At 33.7% G+C, this 15079-nt stretch overlaps 1 protein-coding gene across 3 annotated transcripts; it reads left to right on the top strand.

The window, feature by feature from the left end:
* The first annotated feature begins 3372 nt into the window (after positions 1–3372).
* LOC111001411 lies at positions 3373–15075 on the top strand. 3 transcript variants are annotated; one of them, XM_022271306.2, is made up of 9 exons: positions 3373–3483; positions 4240–4537; positions 9925–10118; positions 10672–10828; positions 11796–11961; positions 12135–12322; positions 13060–13245; positions 14034–14239; positions 14414–15075. In XM_022271306.2, the coding sequence occupies exons 2-8, from the start codon at positions 4367–4369 to the stop codon at positions 14196–14198; spliced, it is 1227 nt and encodes a 408-aa protein (XP_022126998.2). In that variant the 5' UTR covers positions 3373–3483; positions 4240–4366; the 3' UTR covers positions 14199–14239; positions 14414–15075. The 3 variants fall into 3 exon arrangements, with proteins under 3 accessions (XP_022126998.2, XP_022126996.2, XP_045488150.1); XM_022271304.2 differs by having other exon boundaries at positions 14034–15075; XM_045632194.1 differs by lacking the exons at positions 3373–3483; positions 4240–4537 and adding an exon at positions 9356–9665 and having other exon boundaries at positions 14034–15075.
* The last annotated feature ends 4 nt before the right edge of the window (positions 15076–15079 follow it).

Genomic DNA, 15079 nt, shown 5'->3' on the forward strand with positions numbered 1-15079 from the left:
TGGTTTTTATAAAATTTGATGTAAATACGAATACACATTTGCAAGTATGAGTGTTTGGCGTTTCAATTCTATAACCGATGAACCCGTATTATGATACTTAGTTTATATTAGTAAATCCGAAGAGTAAGCCATTTCGTATTATCTATGTCGGTAAATGTTTATATACTTACTGCTAAATTATATGAAGTTGGATTATATTCGTAGGATATTATTAATAGCATGTCGGGGGTCGTTAGTTCACTTTTTTCTTTAAAATAATATTCTAAAAACCTGGTTAAGATGATAGAGAGCTCGTTATTCCTAATCAGATTCAAACGAGAACGCTTCAAAGACGCCTGTTGCATTTTAAATCAAAACATTCTGATAAAGGATCAAACTGACTGTGACAGAAACTTGTTTCCAGTAAAATTCTTATAAACCAGGAAATGTGAAGTAACAGGATTTTAATAGTTTTAGTCACGGAATAGATACAAAAGCTGTTGGTCGATTTGGGCATTTTATTTTATGCATTCGCAACTATTGCACGTTGGTAACTCCAAAATATGCACAGTGTAAAGTTTTACCAAGTCCATACGATATATAATTAATAGATTACTAAACTTAAAATTACAGTAAAATATACGGTAAAATGACAGAGAAATGAATAGGCTAAACACAAACGAAATCGTTGAACCCTGAAATCTACATTACCATTTTTTATACTTTACCTCTATCTATTGTTGGCCACCTTCGATTCATATCTATTCTATAGTTTTTGCGTCGTCAGGGTCGATCAACCTCATTTAACGGTATTCGGTGGATTGCTTGCATCACCGTGTAACGTAATAGTAACTTAACGGCTAAAAGTGTTCAAACTTCTAAGCACTATATTGAGCACGTCTTTGTAAATTATGTTAACGGTTCAGCATAGACAGTGGAATTGTTTTAATCGAGATGTCAAGATTTTACGGAGTTACTATAAATTGTCTTTTAAAGTATAACAGAGAATATAATATCTCAGAGTTATCAGTTTTAATTTTTCTTGCTTCGACGTATAACCATATAATAAAGTCAATATCGATGAAAGTTTATTAATTAAATTATGAAATAAGTTACTATAATATATGACATGACGATAACTCACTTTTTATCTTTTTTTTTATTATACTGAAATTTATAAGTAGAACTGTATCAACTCGAATTTACTAAACGACTTATTCGCCAATACTATATACTTATATCTTTTTCGAGGCATTAAAATATTTTATTATATTCTGTGGATGTGGATACCGTTTAGCGGGTTCCATGTTGTATGTGCGGCGCTACATTTGGCGGTTTTTTTTGCCACACCCATCAAATATAAAATGTATTGTGTAAAAAACCTTGACTCTTATTTTATATGCGGTAACGGTAGTGAGTAATAAATTTCTAGCAAAATCGAGAAAATTTAATTAATAAAGTATATGGCATAATAATATGTTAAAACCAAACGGCGTGAACGTCAATTGGTATTTTGTTTTTTTGTGTAAATGATTACGAGAGGACTTACGACAGAACTTGAACTTATGAATAGAGGTCAGGGTGCATTGTCAGGGCCTATCCCGCGTTATAACCTGACACCAAGACCGTTTCATAATTCCTTTGGATTATCAAGAATTAATCATTGATTATTGTATATCAAAATTTATGAATAAAAATGTATAATTTTAACAAAATTAATTCATGTTTTAATAGTCTGTGTAAATAAAAAACGGAACATAGTAATGTAATAATAGTAAACTAATATTAATATCGAGCATTAATTACAAATTATGAACCATGAAAATTCTTCCGCATCAACCATAATTTGCTTTAGCGTTGTAGCTTGTATCTGTCAGATTGATAACTTTACAGCGGTCTTGCCGACTTATTGGCCAATTAAACACGTTCGTTACAAAATAAGATACTATGGAAAAGTAACTGCAAATTTTGTTTTGAAATAAATTTATCGATTGCAGAATTCGGTTGTGTGCTACATAGATTAAGCTTTTAATGGGTGATGTAATATCAACACCTTATTTCTAAACAGACAATACGTCTGATTAGAAATAAGGTAGACCGTATGTAAAATTACTTCTATTTATAACCGTATAATAGCCATTACCTGCATGTATACAAAGGACAAAATTCATTGCTAGCCAAATTATGCTTTATGTTACAGTTTTAAGTTTCCTCCTATATACATATAATTATTATAAAAAAGCGAAACCAAGTACAGACGTGGTTTTTAGCTCTCATAACTTGGTTAAAAAAATTGAATAACGAAATTTTTTAGGATATAAATATTTTTTAGACGACACTGGAAGTTATATGAAAAAGGTTACTAATGCGATGGACCGTAAGTAAAACTAGATTAATATTATTACATATTAATCAAACTATACAAAATAATACTCTATATATAAGAAAAGCTATTCCTTTACGACGATTTACAAACTTGTATGGGTATAAAAAATATTCACTATGTATCCTCTTCTGGAGTCATTCACCCTGTTCAAACTATTAAAGGTTGTTAGCTGAGGCGGCATGCTCGCAATGTCAACAATCAGGTAAGGATCTGACGTTTGAAGCTATGAAAAAATTAAAACCAGTTAATAAGTTAAATAAACATGTTCCATGCTCAGGCTGTCCACACCCGACACAAAAGGGATGTTTATTTTCACTTATTCAAGACAAAGTTTACTGCTTAGTTGTTTAATAAAATATTTCCAAATTATATGTAAATGAAGTAAGACGACAATAAGATTTGGAGTTTGTGGTAACCGTAAAATATAACAACATAAGTGTTGTTATATTTTTTGACTCATCGTCAATCGACTCATCATCAATGTACTAAAACTACATCCGAATTTCTCAAAATTTCATGAAAACAGATTTCATGAAATAACTGTAAAATTATAAAATTTTGTAATTTATACGTATGCAATGAAGCCCTAAATTGAAAAAAAAAACAACGGGCGCTTGATACTGATCATAAAGAGATTGCAGGTAGCCTTTGTCCAAGACAGGAAGCGTGTAATCTTGGAAATAAAAAGTAGCGATCCTTCAGATTCTCACGCCTGTGTAGATTTTTCGTTATGGTTTCTATGGACAAGTTCGGCTTAGACGTGCCTGACACACGCTGTTGATTTTTTCATCTTATCGGTCGCTGTTTTCCGTATGAGCAAGAATTTATGCAGAAAGAGAAATTCATTGCAGGACTATTACTACGACCTTAGTTCAAGAGCAGGTGCCAAGTATGCCAACATTGATCTTGATCAGTAAATAAATGTTGTTATAGTCGTGAGATCTATATTCTCAACGTAGGAGATGGTTGATGAAGCCCCAGCGGCTTCGGACCACGACTCACGAGCAGTAGACGTTTGGTCGCGGTGGTATATACACGTCGGTAACCGCATGAAACCTTCGGTGCGTAAACTTTTGTGACAAAGTGGCTTAGTGATAAAAAAATTCGTTATTTAGGAAGTAGGTTAATGTATATGATATGATATATTTTTCTATACTTATGTAATGTTATTACGATTTCTTACTATCAAAATTTCCAAAAATTAAGCGCGTATTCAAATTAGAAGGCTGGCTTAATTTTTTAAAATAAAAACAAATATATATTTACTAAAACCATCTGTGAAATAAACAATTTTTAGTTGAAAATTTCAATTTAATAATTGTGAGCTAGTTTGTTTGGAACGTCGCAATAAAAAATTGATCCTCTTGTATCTTGATGTACATATCAAAGTTTTGACTAAAACTTTTATAGGCTTGAACAGTATCTAACGCAATCTCGGAAATAACTGGGTTAATATAATTGCCGTTTCGACATTTCGACTTCACAGGCTAACCGTTACACTTTTGAATATAACACCTATTGTTAAGGCATTGTCACAGATTAACATAAGTGCACATGCTTTGTGTATTGAAATAACTTTATTATTCTCAGAACGAATTGACACAGATTTCTTCCTATTACATATCGTTATTTAATATCTACATAGCCACCTTTCTACATGTTTTGTATTCTACATTTTTTACGTAATAATTTAAAACATCTACCATTAATATAAACTTCAAATTAAAAAGATTGTTCTTTCAAAATTAAATTAGTTTAATTACCTATTACAACAAATTCATAAACGGAAGTAGGTAAAGTAGAACGTGATTTGCCGGCGGAACGTTTGTTTATTGTTTATGACTAACAAATATAATTATCTTTTTTTAAATAAGCTCTACAAAGACTACAATAGACTATTCATCTAAGGTGAAATAATTTGAAATTGGAAGGTATTTTTTGGATGACGAAAGTCCGCTAATATTTATGATGTGATTTAAATTTGGTAATAAACACTTCAAAATGGAGAGCTGGATTAAGGAGGGAATTTTTTTGTTGTTGGTGGTACTTTGTAAAGCCGCAGTTTTACCACCACCATGGGCAGATGTTCAAAGTAACCCTTGTGCTGCACATCCTCGGGGCTGGTTAATGTTATATTGGCCTAGTGACGGAAAATGCTACACGATTTATAAGGTAAGATAAAGCTTTAATTATTTACGCCAGTTAGACCAGATTCAGATATAATCGTAATTAGTTATTAATTATCACATATGCTCTTCGTAAGATACAATCCGTACGAAGAGGATAACTAATATAAAAAGGCGCATTAAACATAATACATATTTTACTGACTTACCCCTTTAAGCTTAAACAAATGAGAAACCCACTCCATTATATTTACGTGCTTTAATAGTAATAACTTTAAGGTGCATATTTGAATTCGTATCATAAGTCACAAATACAGATTTGCGAGCTGGTAAATATACCATACTCCATTTAAGTTTCATTGATGTTCTGGATGGGCCTAAAACTTTCTGTTTGTGAATTATTTTTGCTATAACCTCAAATCAACTGGTTAAAACGAGGCCAGGTCAGATTTGTAATTTAAATATTAAAATTGTCTACAACATTAGTAGGATTCAATAGAAAACACTAAGCCGCGAGACCGGTTCAATTCGTTTATGAAAGACCGTGACCGTCCTGTTATGACATATTACGTTGACCCACTGCACTTAAGTTAACACCGTTGTGATAACTGACAGCTTGACGTGTTACAATGTTGATTTTTCCTATTGTTAATTGTCTTTTTAGAAACTCTGTTGCTTCATAAACGTAGTAGGGTGATGATATCAATGAAAAGTGATAATGAGTATCACCAAATCATCATAGGTTAGGTTTATCGTTAGGTTTATTTACTTTGTTTATCGTAAGCTAAAATTTCCTTTTAAAAAGTCTTCCTAATCCCATAAGTCGTACATCGCGGCGACTACTACGCTTTAAGTTATGGCTGAGATGTTCCTCTAACCTCGGACATAGGTAAAAATAACAGGAATATTGGAAAGGTGAAGATGGAGTATTTTACATTCATTCGAAACTTCTTGAAGGATAACCATCACATATACGCATTGTGTGCGTTATCTTCGTGAAAGAGAACAACTTTAGAGTGTTTGCCACAATTTTGTTATTTATTTTGTGTACAAAGTTTCCGATTGTTTACTCTGATATTAGTGGCTTCATGATTAAGGTATCCGATTATTTCCAGCACTGAAAAAACAGTCCATGATCCCACCGGCGGACCGAATCGTCCTAAATTTATTCGGAGTTGGAGATTACGGTCTCCAGATCATGGGACTCTTATTTCGTTTTCGACTTGTAATTGTGAAGCCATATTCCATCCATAGTAGAATCAAGCGTTGTCATAGCAAATCCAATAGCTCGTTTGATGTGCTCGTGAGCGTCAGAAAGCATTCTGCTCGTATTTGCCCGCAAGAAGAATGTATCGCGTTATCACTATTGATTAAAACTTATTTCTATGCGTGTAAACAACCTGAATGATATAATAACAACAGGTATTTTAAAACTGGAATTAGAGAATTGACCAAAAACTTAAAAATGTAATATTTATTGTGAAAACAATTATTGACCATTAAAAGTAATTCGAGTGATGTAATTAAAATGAAAAGTAGGTTTTATTATACACACATGATGTGTTTTATAGTTGCGGAAGTGGATGGTTATATGATAGGAGATCTAGGAACGATATCGCAGATAACTGACGGCCTTCGAGGTACAAGGTGACTTCCTTAATAATCTTTAATAAAAATATGTAAAAAAAACTTTTTAAGTTAAACGGTTTTATGTTAAACATACATTGCAATGTTTAAGATAAATGTACTAAAAACCAAAAAATTATAAAAAAGATACAGTCGTTACAGCAATTATAAACTGTCAAATGTCAATGTCAAATGTCCATCTAAAAAGGTTGTATTTGTTAAAAAATATGTCATATGTCATATGTCATACGTCACACGTCATATTATTTAACAAATATAACCTTTTTAAACGGTTTTATTTAGCTCACCCCGTTTGTTTTATTATTTATTCTTTCTTCTTGGGTCAAATTTAGTAATTCAAATTTCACCCTCTTCCTGACAACCGATTAATCTGAAATTTTGTATACACTTTGGATTTTAGTGACAATACAATTATGTTTATTCATTATCATTATAAATCCTAGATGGCAGCCGCTACAAAATGGCGGATAACGTAGGTTTTATCAATCCCATCAATATGGGTATCAAATGAAAGGGCTCAACAAGCAGAATATAATGTTACATAAATAACGGGCAGAAAACTTGCAATAATGAAGCGCTAAATGAATAAAACAGAATGCGAAATAAAAACTAAAAACTAGAAAAAAAAAAAATTCGAACATTTTTGAAAAAAAAACGTGTGCATGTCCTCGTGTACACATTTTTTTTATTTTTTTTATGACTATGATTATTAATAAACATTATTTAAGACACTATCTAAATGTAGTACATATTAGACTTATTATATAGTACTTCAGCAACATATTTAAGTTTACAACGAGCTCAATGACGGTATGTCTATTGCTTACCATCCTCGAGACCCAGTACCCACCTTCGGAGTCCATCATCAGGTTCATATAATACATTTCTAGTATCGTCTCGCTGAGCTGATTACAACGAGCTTAATGACGGTATGTCTACTGCTAACCATCCTCGAGATCCAGTACCCACCTTCGGGGTCCATTATCAGGTTCATATAGTTACATTTCTAGTATCGTCTCGCTGAGCTGATTACAACGAACTAAATGACGGTATGTCTACTGCTTACCATCCTCTAGATCCGGTCCCCACCTTCGGAGTCCATTATCAGGTTCATATAGTCACATTTCTTGTATCGTCTCGCTGAGCTGATTACAACGAGCTCAATGACGGTATGTCTACTGCTTACCATCCTCGAGACTCAGTATCCACCTTCGGAGTGCATCATCAGGTTCATATAGTCACATTTCTAGCATCGTCTCGCTGAGCTGATTACAACGAGCTCAATGACGGTATGTCTACTGCTTACCATCCTCGAGATCCAGTATCCACCTTCGGAGTCCATCATCAGGTTCATATAGTCACATTTCTAGTATCGTCTCGCTGAGCTGATTACAACGAGCTCAATGACGGTATGTCTACTGCTTACCATCCTCAAGATCCAGTACTCACTTTCAGATTCCATCAGGTATCAGGTTCAGCAACTTATTTTACTTTGTTGTACAAGTTGCACTTGAAACTTGACAACTCTAAATTTGAGTTTTGTTTGGGTAGGTACTTATATACATATACTTATAACATACAATAATTTCCGAAGTTCATGTCCTCGTCTCACTTGATATTTCTTTTTAAATTTTGGCATTTCTAAAAAAATCCGCGGGTATAAACTAAAATACGCAAATATTTAATTATTATTGGCTTCGAAACACAAGCGTAGTCCTCCCGTCGCAAAGCGTTGAGGTGGACTGAAGACAAGCCGCATGCAGGGCTCGCGGGTGTGAAATTGCGGAGGGAAGCCCATTGCGCTTGAGTTTATTTACCTTTTATTACTTTCCATGCCCAGGAAACAAATTAATACAATTTTTTTTATCAAAATAATAATATATGCTATATCTAATAATACGTGTAAGATTAAAATAAATCGCATAAACCGTTTTGGAGCGAATTTGTAATTTATGTCTAATCTACGGTTCGATGGTAAATTTTTTTTTGGGAAATTGGTATAGCTTTTAACTTTTTTTGGTTTTATCAATCGATACAGTAGGCTTCAACCCACAATATATATTTTTTTCAAATGCATATGAGCGACAGTTCTTCCAACAATTTAATTTAAACTAGGGCTAGTTGACCGATTTGAACACTGTTCAAGCCTTAAAAAGGTTGTATTTGTTAAAAAATTGAAACAATGGACTTGCATTAAAATGTTTTTCGTAGGCTGTAGGGTTAATCAACTTGATTTAAATTCATCCAAAACGGAGACTAAAACAAAACCCGATAAAGCGTATATAAACTAGACTTTATATTGTATTTGTGTGAGTCATGTTGACCTAGTAGTGTCAGTGTGTGATCCTGAGATCCTAGGTTCCATCTCCGGCTTTGCTATTATGTAGCTCGTAAGGAATTATACGCATTTGAAATAACGAAATGATTTCAAATATTATCTATACTAGCAGGATTGTTTTTACGTTCACCTATATAGGATTTTAAGCTCCAGTGAAAGTTCTATTCAAATACGTTCAGCGGTTTCCGTGTGACGTAATAATAATAAGACTAGACAGTACCAAGATATACATGCTTCCTGGTGTAAGGTCATTTACAGGTCATTATGTTGTAACGACACTGTCTCCGTAGCTCAATAGGTCAGGCATTACCATGAAGAGTTTCAGTGTACGCGAATCTAATGCCTCTATTTACAATTTTCTTGTGTTCAGCCTAAAATGTCGAATTGGTATGTCGAAGTCACGTGCTTAGAGATTTTAGCCCCTATTCAGGGACTGTTAGGAATATCACAAAATTACGATATATTTAGTTAAGTAAGTCTAGTAGTAGATTCTTATCAAATAACAAACTTTTGTTTATTCTCCAAGCAAAGGCTAAATCTGTCGTTAAATAATAAGACATTGCGTTCAGGGCGAGTACGACTATGCATCACAGATTCCTTAACTTTGCTTTCTATTTATATTACGAACTAATATTTTAACTTTCTGTTTCCATTTACTGATGTAGGTAGTTTTGCTAAAAAGGTATTCGTCACACGTAAAAGCAGGTTAACTGTACAAATAATATTTTTATGCATCACGCGCGCTCACACTGATAGAATCTGCCAAATCGCAGTCTTTATCTCTAAGCTTATAAGAACTAAAATTGTCAAGAAATTGCATTTTATTCAATTATGCTTGAGACATGTTTTCCGGAGCGTGATTTGAGTTTTGCTTGAATTTGCTTCTAGACTTGTGAACCTTTGAATTGAGATAATCCTTACGTCAGTGTTATGTATAGAAAGTGTATGAAACGAGAAGTTACGATGTATATAATATATATCATCATCGATGTATTTATATAAGAATTCAGAAACAATCCGAAATCTCATTATATGCTGATGATTTGAAGCTAGCTTTTATTGACTTTTTCGTTGAAATTTACGTGGCACGTGGACCAGGCAAACTCGAAAACGGAGACTTTGGCAGGAGTTGGAGGAAGCTTTTTCCTACAAATTGTTACCTCATGGCAATTATATTATTCTAGTGGAGGTTTATATTAACAGTTAGATGCTTATTTGCAAGTGTTAACTGTATTTAGACATGTGTTCAGGAAAATATATGCTGGGTCCGCAAGTTACACCTAAATACATCTAGTGTCTTGAGGATGCCTGAATCTTATCAAGGGGTCCTATAATTAAAAACTAGAGTTAGGATTTTTATTATAAAATAATAAAGCAAGAATCAGTACAGCTATTTGTTTAGATGTATATCAAATATTATCAAACTGATAATCTATTTATGTTTCCAGAAAGGGCACCCGTGTCCCGACACTCAAGAACTAAGTCCAGGAAAACGTGGGGCAATGACAGTTGCCGAATGCAAGTGCCCCCCTGGTACTGCTCAATTGCCCCACTCTACAACTTGTCACAAGCTCTTTGAGAGGGGACCCTGTAGGACTGGCGAGTACTTTGCCCCCGTGGAGGAAACCTTCAAAAAGAGAGGGTAGGTAAGCATCATCTTCAATATACAATGCCATTAGTACATAACCCTCTATTCATATAGGCCTTAAGTAGTTTATTTTTTACGTATTTTTTATGAGTAAAGATAAATAAATATATATATATATATATATATATATATATATATATAGATCAAAGATAATGACAAATTATTTATCATATAGCTTTGTCAGGATATTATAAAGTATTTCTGACACTGTGCTTAATAGTTTAATTTCCTGACGGTTGACGACACTTGTGAATCCTACGGACATCGGTACAAAGTGACAAAAATATCGAAAGTGTATCTTCTATATATGTTACTGATTACAACAGGAATATTTTTCCTACCTTGTGACTTCTCTTGCCTTCTTCTTAGAAAGGAAAAATAAATGCAAAATGCGGGTGTTTTTAATAGAACAGATCGAATAAAAATTTTCCGCTATACTTTTGCGACACGCGTTCCTATATTACAAATCGCTGTTTCGTACACTGATGGTAAGCTAATAAGGAAATCTGAAGATTTGTAATACTAATTCGTCTATTTCGTATTCCAGTGAACGTCAAGGCATCTGCGTAAGGCCGAAGCAATGCGCTGACGAGACCTTGGTCTACTGGCCACCGGATGACCACTGTTACTATAGGATGACTCAGGGGCCGTGCTTTTTAGGTTCCATTTTACAAGTTGGGAAGGATGGCCTTGCGAACTGTACGGTGCGTTATTGATTTTTGATTTTATTATTAATATTTAACATTTGAAGGTATATTTACATTTGCGTGTCATTTGTGAAAAACCTAGTAGGTTATATATTTATAAATTTGGTTAATGCTTGCTTAACAGATTGTTAGTTGGCGATAATCTTGGTGTCCCTGAGTTAGTGTATGGCACTGGGTATCTTCCGCAGGAACTATTGCATAGTTTTTTTTATCATGTTTTATTTATGCAGTATTATTTATTCTTTGATATTATTTTAAACTACCACAATACCACTCTACCAGACTCAAACTAACACGCCTATATTAAAGTCTGTCTCACTAAAGCGTACCGGCTGCACCGGCCGCGTTTACGTACGTCACCGATCTCGTTAGAGAGATGTGAATTCGCAGTATGCGTACTGTCCCTCTATAACGCATATTGGTCGCACTTATATTACGTCATTCTGTATTAGATTTATATTTTCGTTACGAAATTTCTTGATTCGGTCGCCGCGCTCAAATTCCGCGATAAAATCTATGCAATAAATTTCTATCTAATCTATACAAAAACAGTAGATTTCTGTATGTGATCATTTTATTTTTGTATATTAAGCTTCTTCAGACTTCTGTGATACACCCTGTCGATTTCTTGGGTTGGAATGTAAGTTTCCACCACTACTACAAACCGTTACCAAAACAATTTTAATTAAATATTCATATTTACCAAAAATTTGTTTATAATGTCTTCAATTGGCACTTCGAAACTCCGTAAATTTGCGATTTTAGCTGACAATCTTTGCCTGTCATTGATTACTTAATTCCGGAAAGAAAGTCATTATTTAATACAAGAAGAAAGGCTTCCAGAAGTCAACTAAGCTAAAAATACTGCATCCTAGGAAATCTTTTACTCTCACTGATTACTAATATGGTCATAAATTTAAATAATATAAAAAAAATATCGTAAACATTTTTTCTTAATTTTTAGTGTACAAAAGACAGTTCTAATTACTGGGCCGCAGATGACAGCTGTTACGCGCACTACTCGCGTGGTCCATGCGAAATGGGGCAGCTTTTTCTTCCTGGCTCGAAGTGTGGTTGCGCATCACATCTTCCACATTATCATAATCAGACTGAGGGGTGTTATGAATTAGGTACGTTTAATTAATCCAATTTTGTATCGTGTAGAGAAACAAGCAGTGTGAGTGTCAACATCACTGAGTCTCTTGGGCGTTTGTCCCATATAAGAAAATATTGGATCAAATTATTATTATTATTAATTAAATCTTACTCTATTTATCTTAATTTGTCTATCTCCACTTTTCAGATTCCACCGGACCATGTCCCAAAGGCCATACGTTTTCGATAACGGAAGTGACCTCTAAAGGCTCCCATGCCGAGTGCAAATGCAAATCGTTTCATGCGCGTGCGACGGACGGGGCCTGCTACCGGATGTACACAAGGGGACCGTGTGCTCAGGATGAGATGATTATGAGAGATGGACGCTGTACTAAGGTAAGCCTGATACCCTGAGAATTTGTTCATATAATTGCTAAAAATAATGTTTATTTATTTATTCTACTACATTATTCTACCATTTCGGTCACTACTTATTCGATAGAACGCCAAAATAATACCCACACTAATTATCCCACATAAAAAACATTAAAAAATTATACTTATATATCAATGCTTATAGGCCTAAATCTTATAACTGACAAACAAATAGGTCTACCTCAACAGTTATTCCATTATTTTGTTAAATTAAAAATCTGTAATTACGGGTATTTTATCTATTACCTTCTCATGCGATATCGTAGGTTCGAATCCTACTAATCCATCGGTACTGATGGACTTTTCATTAAAGCATTAAACACTCACATTGGACGAAGAAAATCATTCTGCCTTAACCTTAATATTTTCTTCTTTTTTATTCCGCCATATATAAGTAGTCATGCAAATATCATATTTATTTTAATCATATGCAATACAAACATTATCATAATTTCACAATAATAGGTAAGTTAAGTTATGTAGAATAGAAAAAACCTTATGATCTAGATACTCGCCCAAGCTATAAAGGCACCTTGCCTTTAACATTTAATCATCTTGCCCTTGTAAGAATTGAGAAAAGCTTACCAAGAAACTTATACAGAGATATATAGCCAATAGCAGGGTTGCAGCGCCACTGATGTAGATAGCTTTTAAATGTTATTAGGGCTATTGAGACGGTCCATCTGTCCATTTCCCAGGTGCCGTGTGCCAGAGGCCGTCTTTATTCTCCAAAGCGCCGTCGCTGTTATCGGCCTGGAGCCACAGAACCGTGTCCCTTAGGCGAAGTCTTGTCTTTCGACTTTGAGGCTCGACCGGCAGTAGATGGATTGAGTCATAACGGGGTCTGCGCTTGTGGACCTGGGAGTATGTGCCTTCGGAAGAAGGTGAGTTTTAAACACCGGCTAGGAAACTAGGTCATGGCTTTGATGATGCGTTTTTGTGGGTGCATAATTTGGCCAGTCTTTTTGGATTTTTTACTAACTTTCGGTTGCGTCGAATTCAATACATATAAAATTTCAATTTAAATTTTTAGGTTACTTTATGCATCTCAATTTACATTTAATTTTCATATATTGTTTTATGATGATAAATCTTACTATAACGCTTCTAATCTGATATATAAATAAATCATTTAAGTCACGTGTTGAGCGGGAAAGCTTTATGAAAAAAAAAATTTTTTTTCCTTATGACCAAATAGTTTTTATATCAATTTGTAAATTGGCACTGGCCACTTTCGTTTGAATTAAAGAATAACATTATTTTTATTTTATTTCCCTCATTGGTATAGTAAATAGTATACATCACTGGAATCGTATGGTTCCAAATTATTGGTCACTTTGATGTACCAATAAATACAAAACACACAATAATTATGCATTTATATAGTCTAATTAAGTTGCTGAGATTCGCTAATATGGAATCGCAGCAACTAAATTCTGTAATTTATGTGAAAGAATGTTTGACAACCAATATATTATGTATTTGAACAAATTGTACATATAGTACTTCTAATACACCTAATAACTAACCTTGAATCTCGAAGATACTGGCAGCGTGAAAGAATTAAATTGAAATACAAAAACGTCATATCTTTATTAAAGTCCCAAAATCTTCACTTAATATTTTTTTAAAGAAATATTATAAGAATACATTTCAGAATATCCCTTTTCAGGTGATAACGTGTTTATCGAAGCCCGGAGCAGCGATATATGGAAACACGTGCCATATTTTACACACACAGGGTCCTTGTTCGGAGGGAGCTTGGCTTGTTAGAGATAACACTGGGAGTGTCAAATGTCAATGTCGTCCTGACACTTATTGCACAGAACTTAGCTGACAACCAATGCTTAAAGGATTAATTTGAGATACTGTTTAAAGGTATAATGTCTTCCTAGCCAAATTATAATAAAAATTAAACGGGTTGAAATGCATTTTTTAGAAAATTCTCCAACTGTATAAGAAAGTCAGACTCCTCATTATAAACTTGTCGACATGTTTATAATAAAAAAAACCCGCAACCTATCTGTTGTAAGATTAAGTGCTCTTTTCTAGGATCTGTGTAGAGCGGGGTCATAGTACCGGTGCCGCCCACTCGGATCCGTGCGAGCGACACCTTCAATTTTTTAAACCACTGCCATTCCTAGTCCTCGGATCCTAGTATTCGGCACCCAATGTACTGTATGCCACTCGGATCCGAAAAATGTTTTTTTCAATAAAATATTTTCAAACATTCATATTTACTTAATCATAATTTGCCATAAAAAGTTTTGGGTTCCGATTATTGGTGTTAAACGCGTGATTTGTATTTATTGAAATTATAGCGTGTGAAATAATTGACTGAAACTATAGTTTGCTTAGTTTTTTACTGTCCCGTATAAGTGTTAATATATAGAAACTCAGACAGAGGCTGATCTTACGTAATGTGAACAGAAACACAAATATGGCCACCACTGATTTTGTAATTATTAATGTAATATCACTAAAAGTATACCATTCCAATAGATTTAATAGGTACAAAAAATTTGTGTTTAAGATGATTAATACACATATTTTGTTTATATTCCACATATTTTATACCACTTTGGTTTAGTGTGTTAAATGTAATATTTTCAAATAATGTAAATCGTATAGCGACAGTTTGATTGATATATATTGGAATGTATGTAGTAAATAAGGTTAATAATATATTTATTATGATCTCGATAAATTAAACAAAAA

Source organism: Pieris rapae, chromosome 18 (assembly GCF_905147795.1).
Source record: "Pieris rapae chromosome 18, ilPieRapa1.1, whole genome shotgun sequence".
Lineage (NCBI taxonomy): Eukaryota > Metazoa > Arthropoda > Insecta > Lepidoptera > Pieridae > Pieris > Pieris rapae.

Excerpts from the sequence above, each read along its gene's own strand:
- LOC111001411 (XM_022271304.2), top strand. The coding sequence starts at position 4,367 with ATGGAGAGCTGGATTAAGGAGGGAATTTTTTTGTTGTTGGTGGTACTT. Across the intron at positions 10,829-11,795 it reads ATGGCCTTGCGAACTGTACG|TGTACAAAAGACAGTTCTAA; the intron begins GTGCGTTATTGA and ends CTTAATTTTTAG. Across the intron at positions 12,323-13,059 it reads GAGATGGACGCTGTACTAAG|GTGCCGTGTGCCAGAGGCCG; the intron begins GTAAGCCTGATA and ends TCCATTTCCCAG.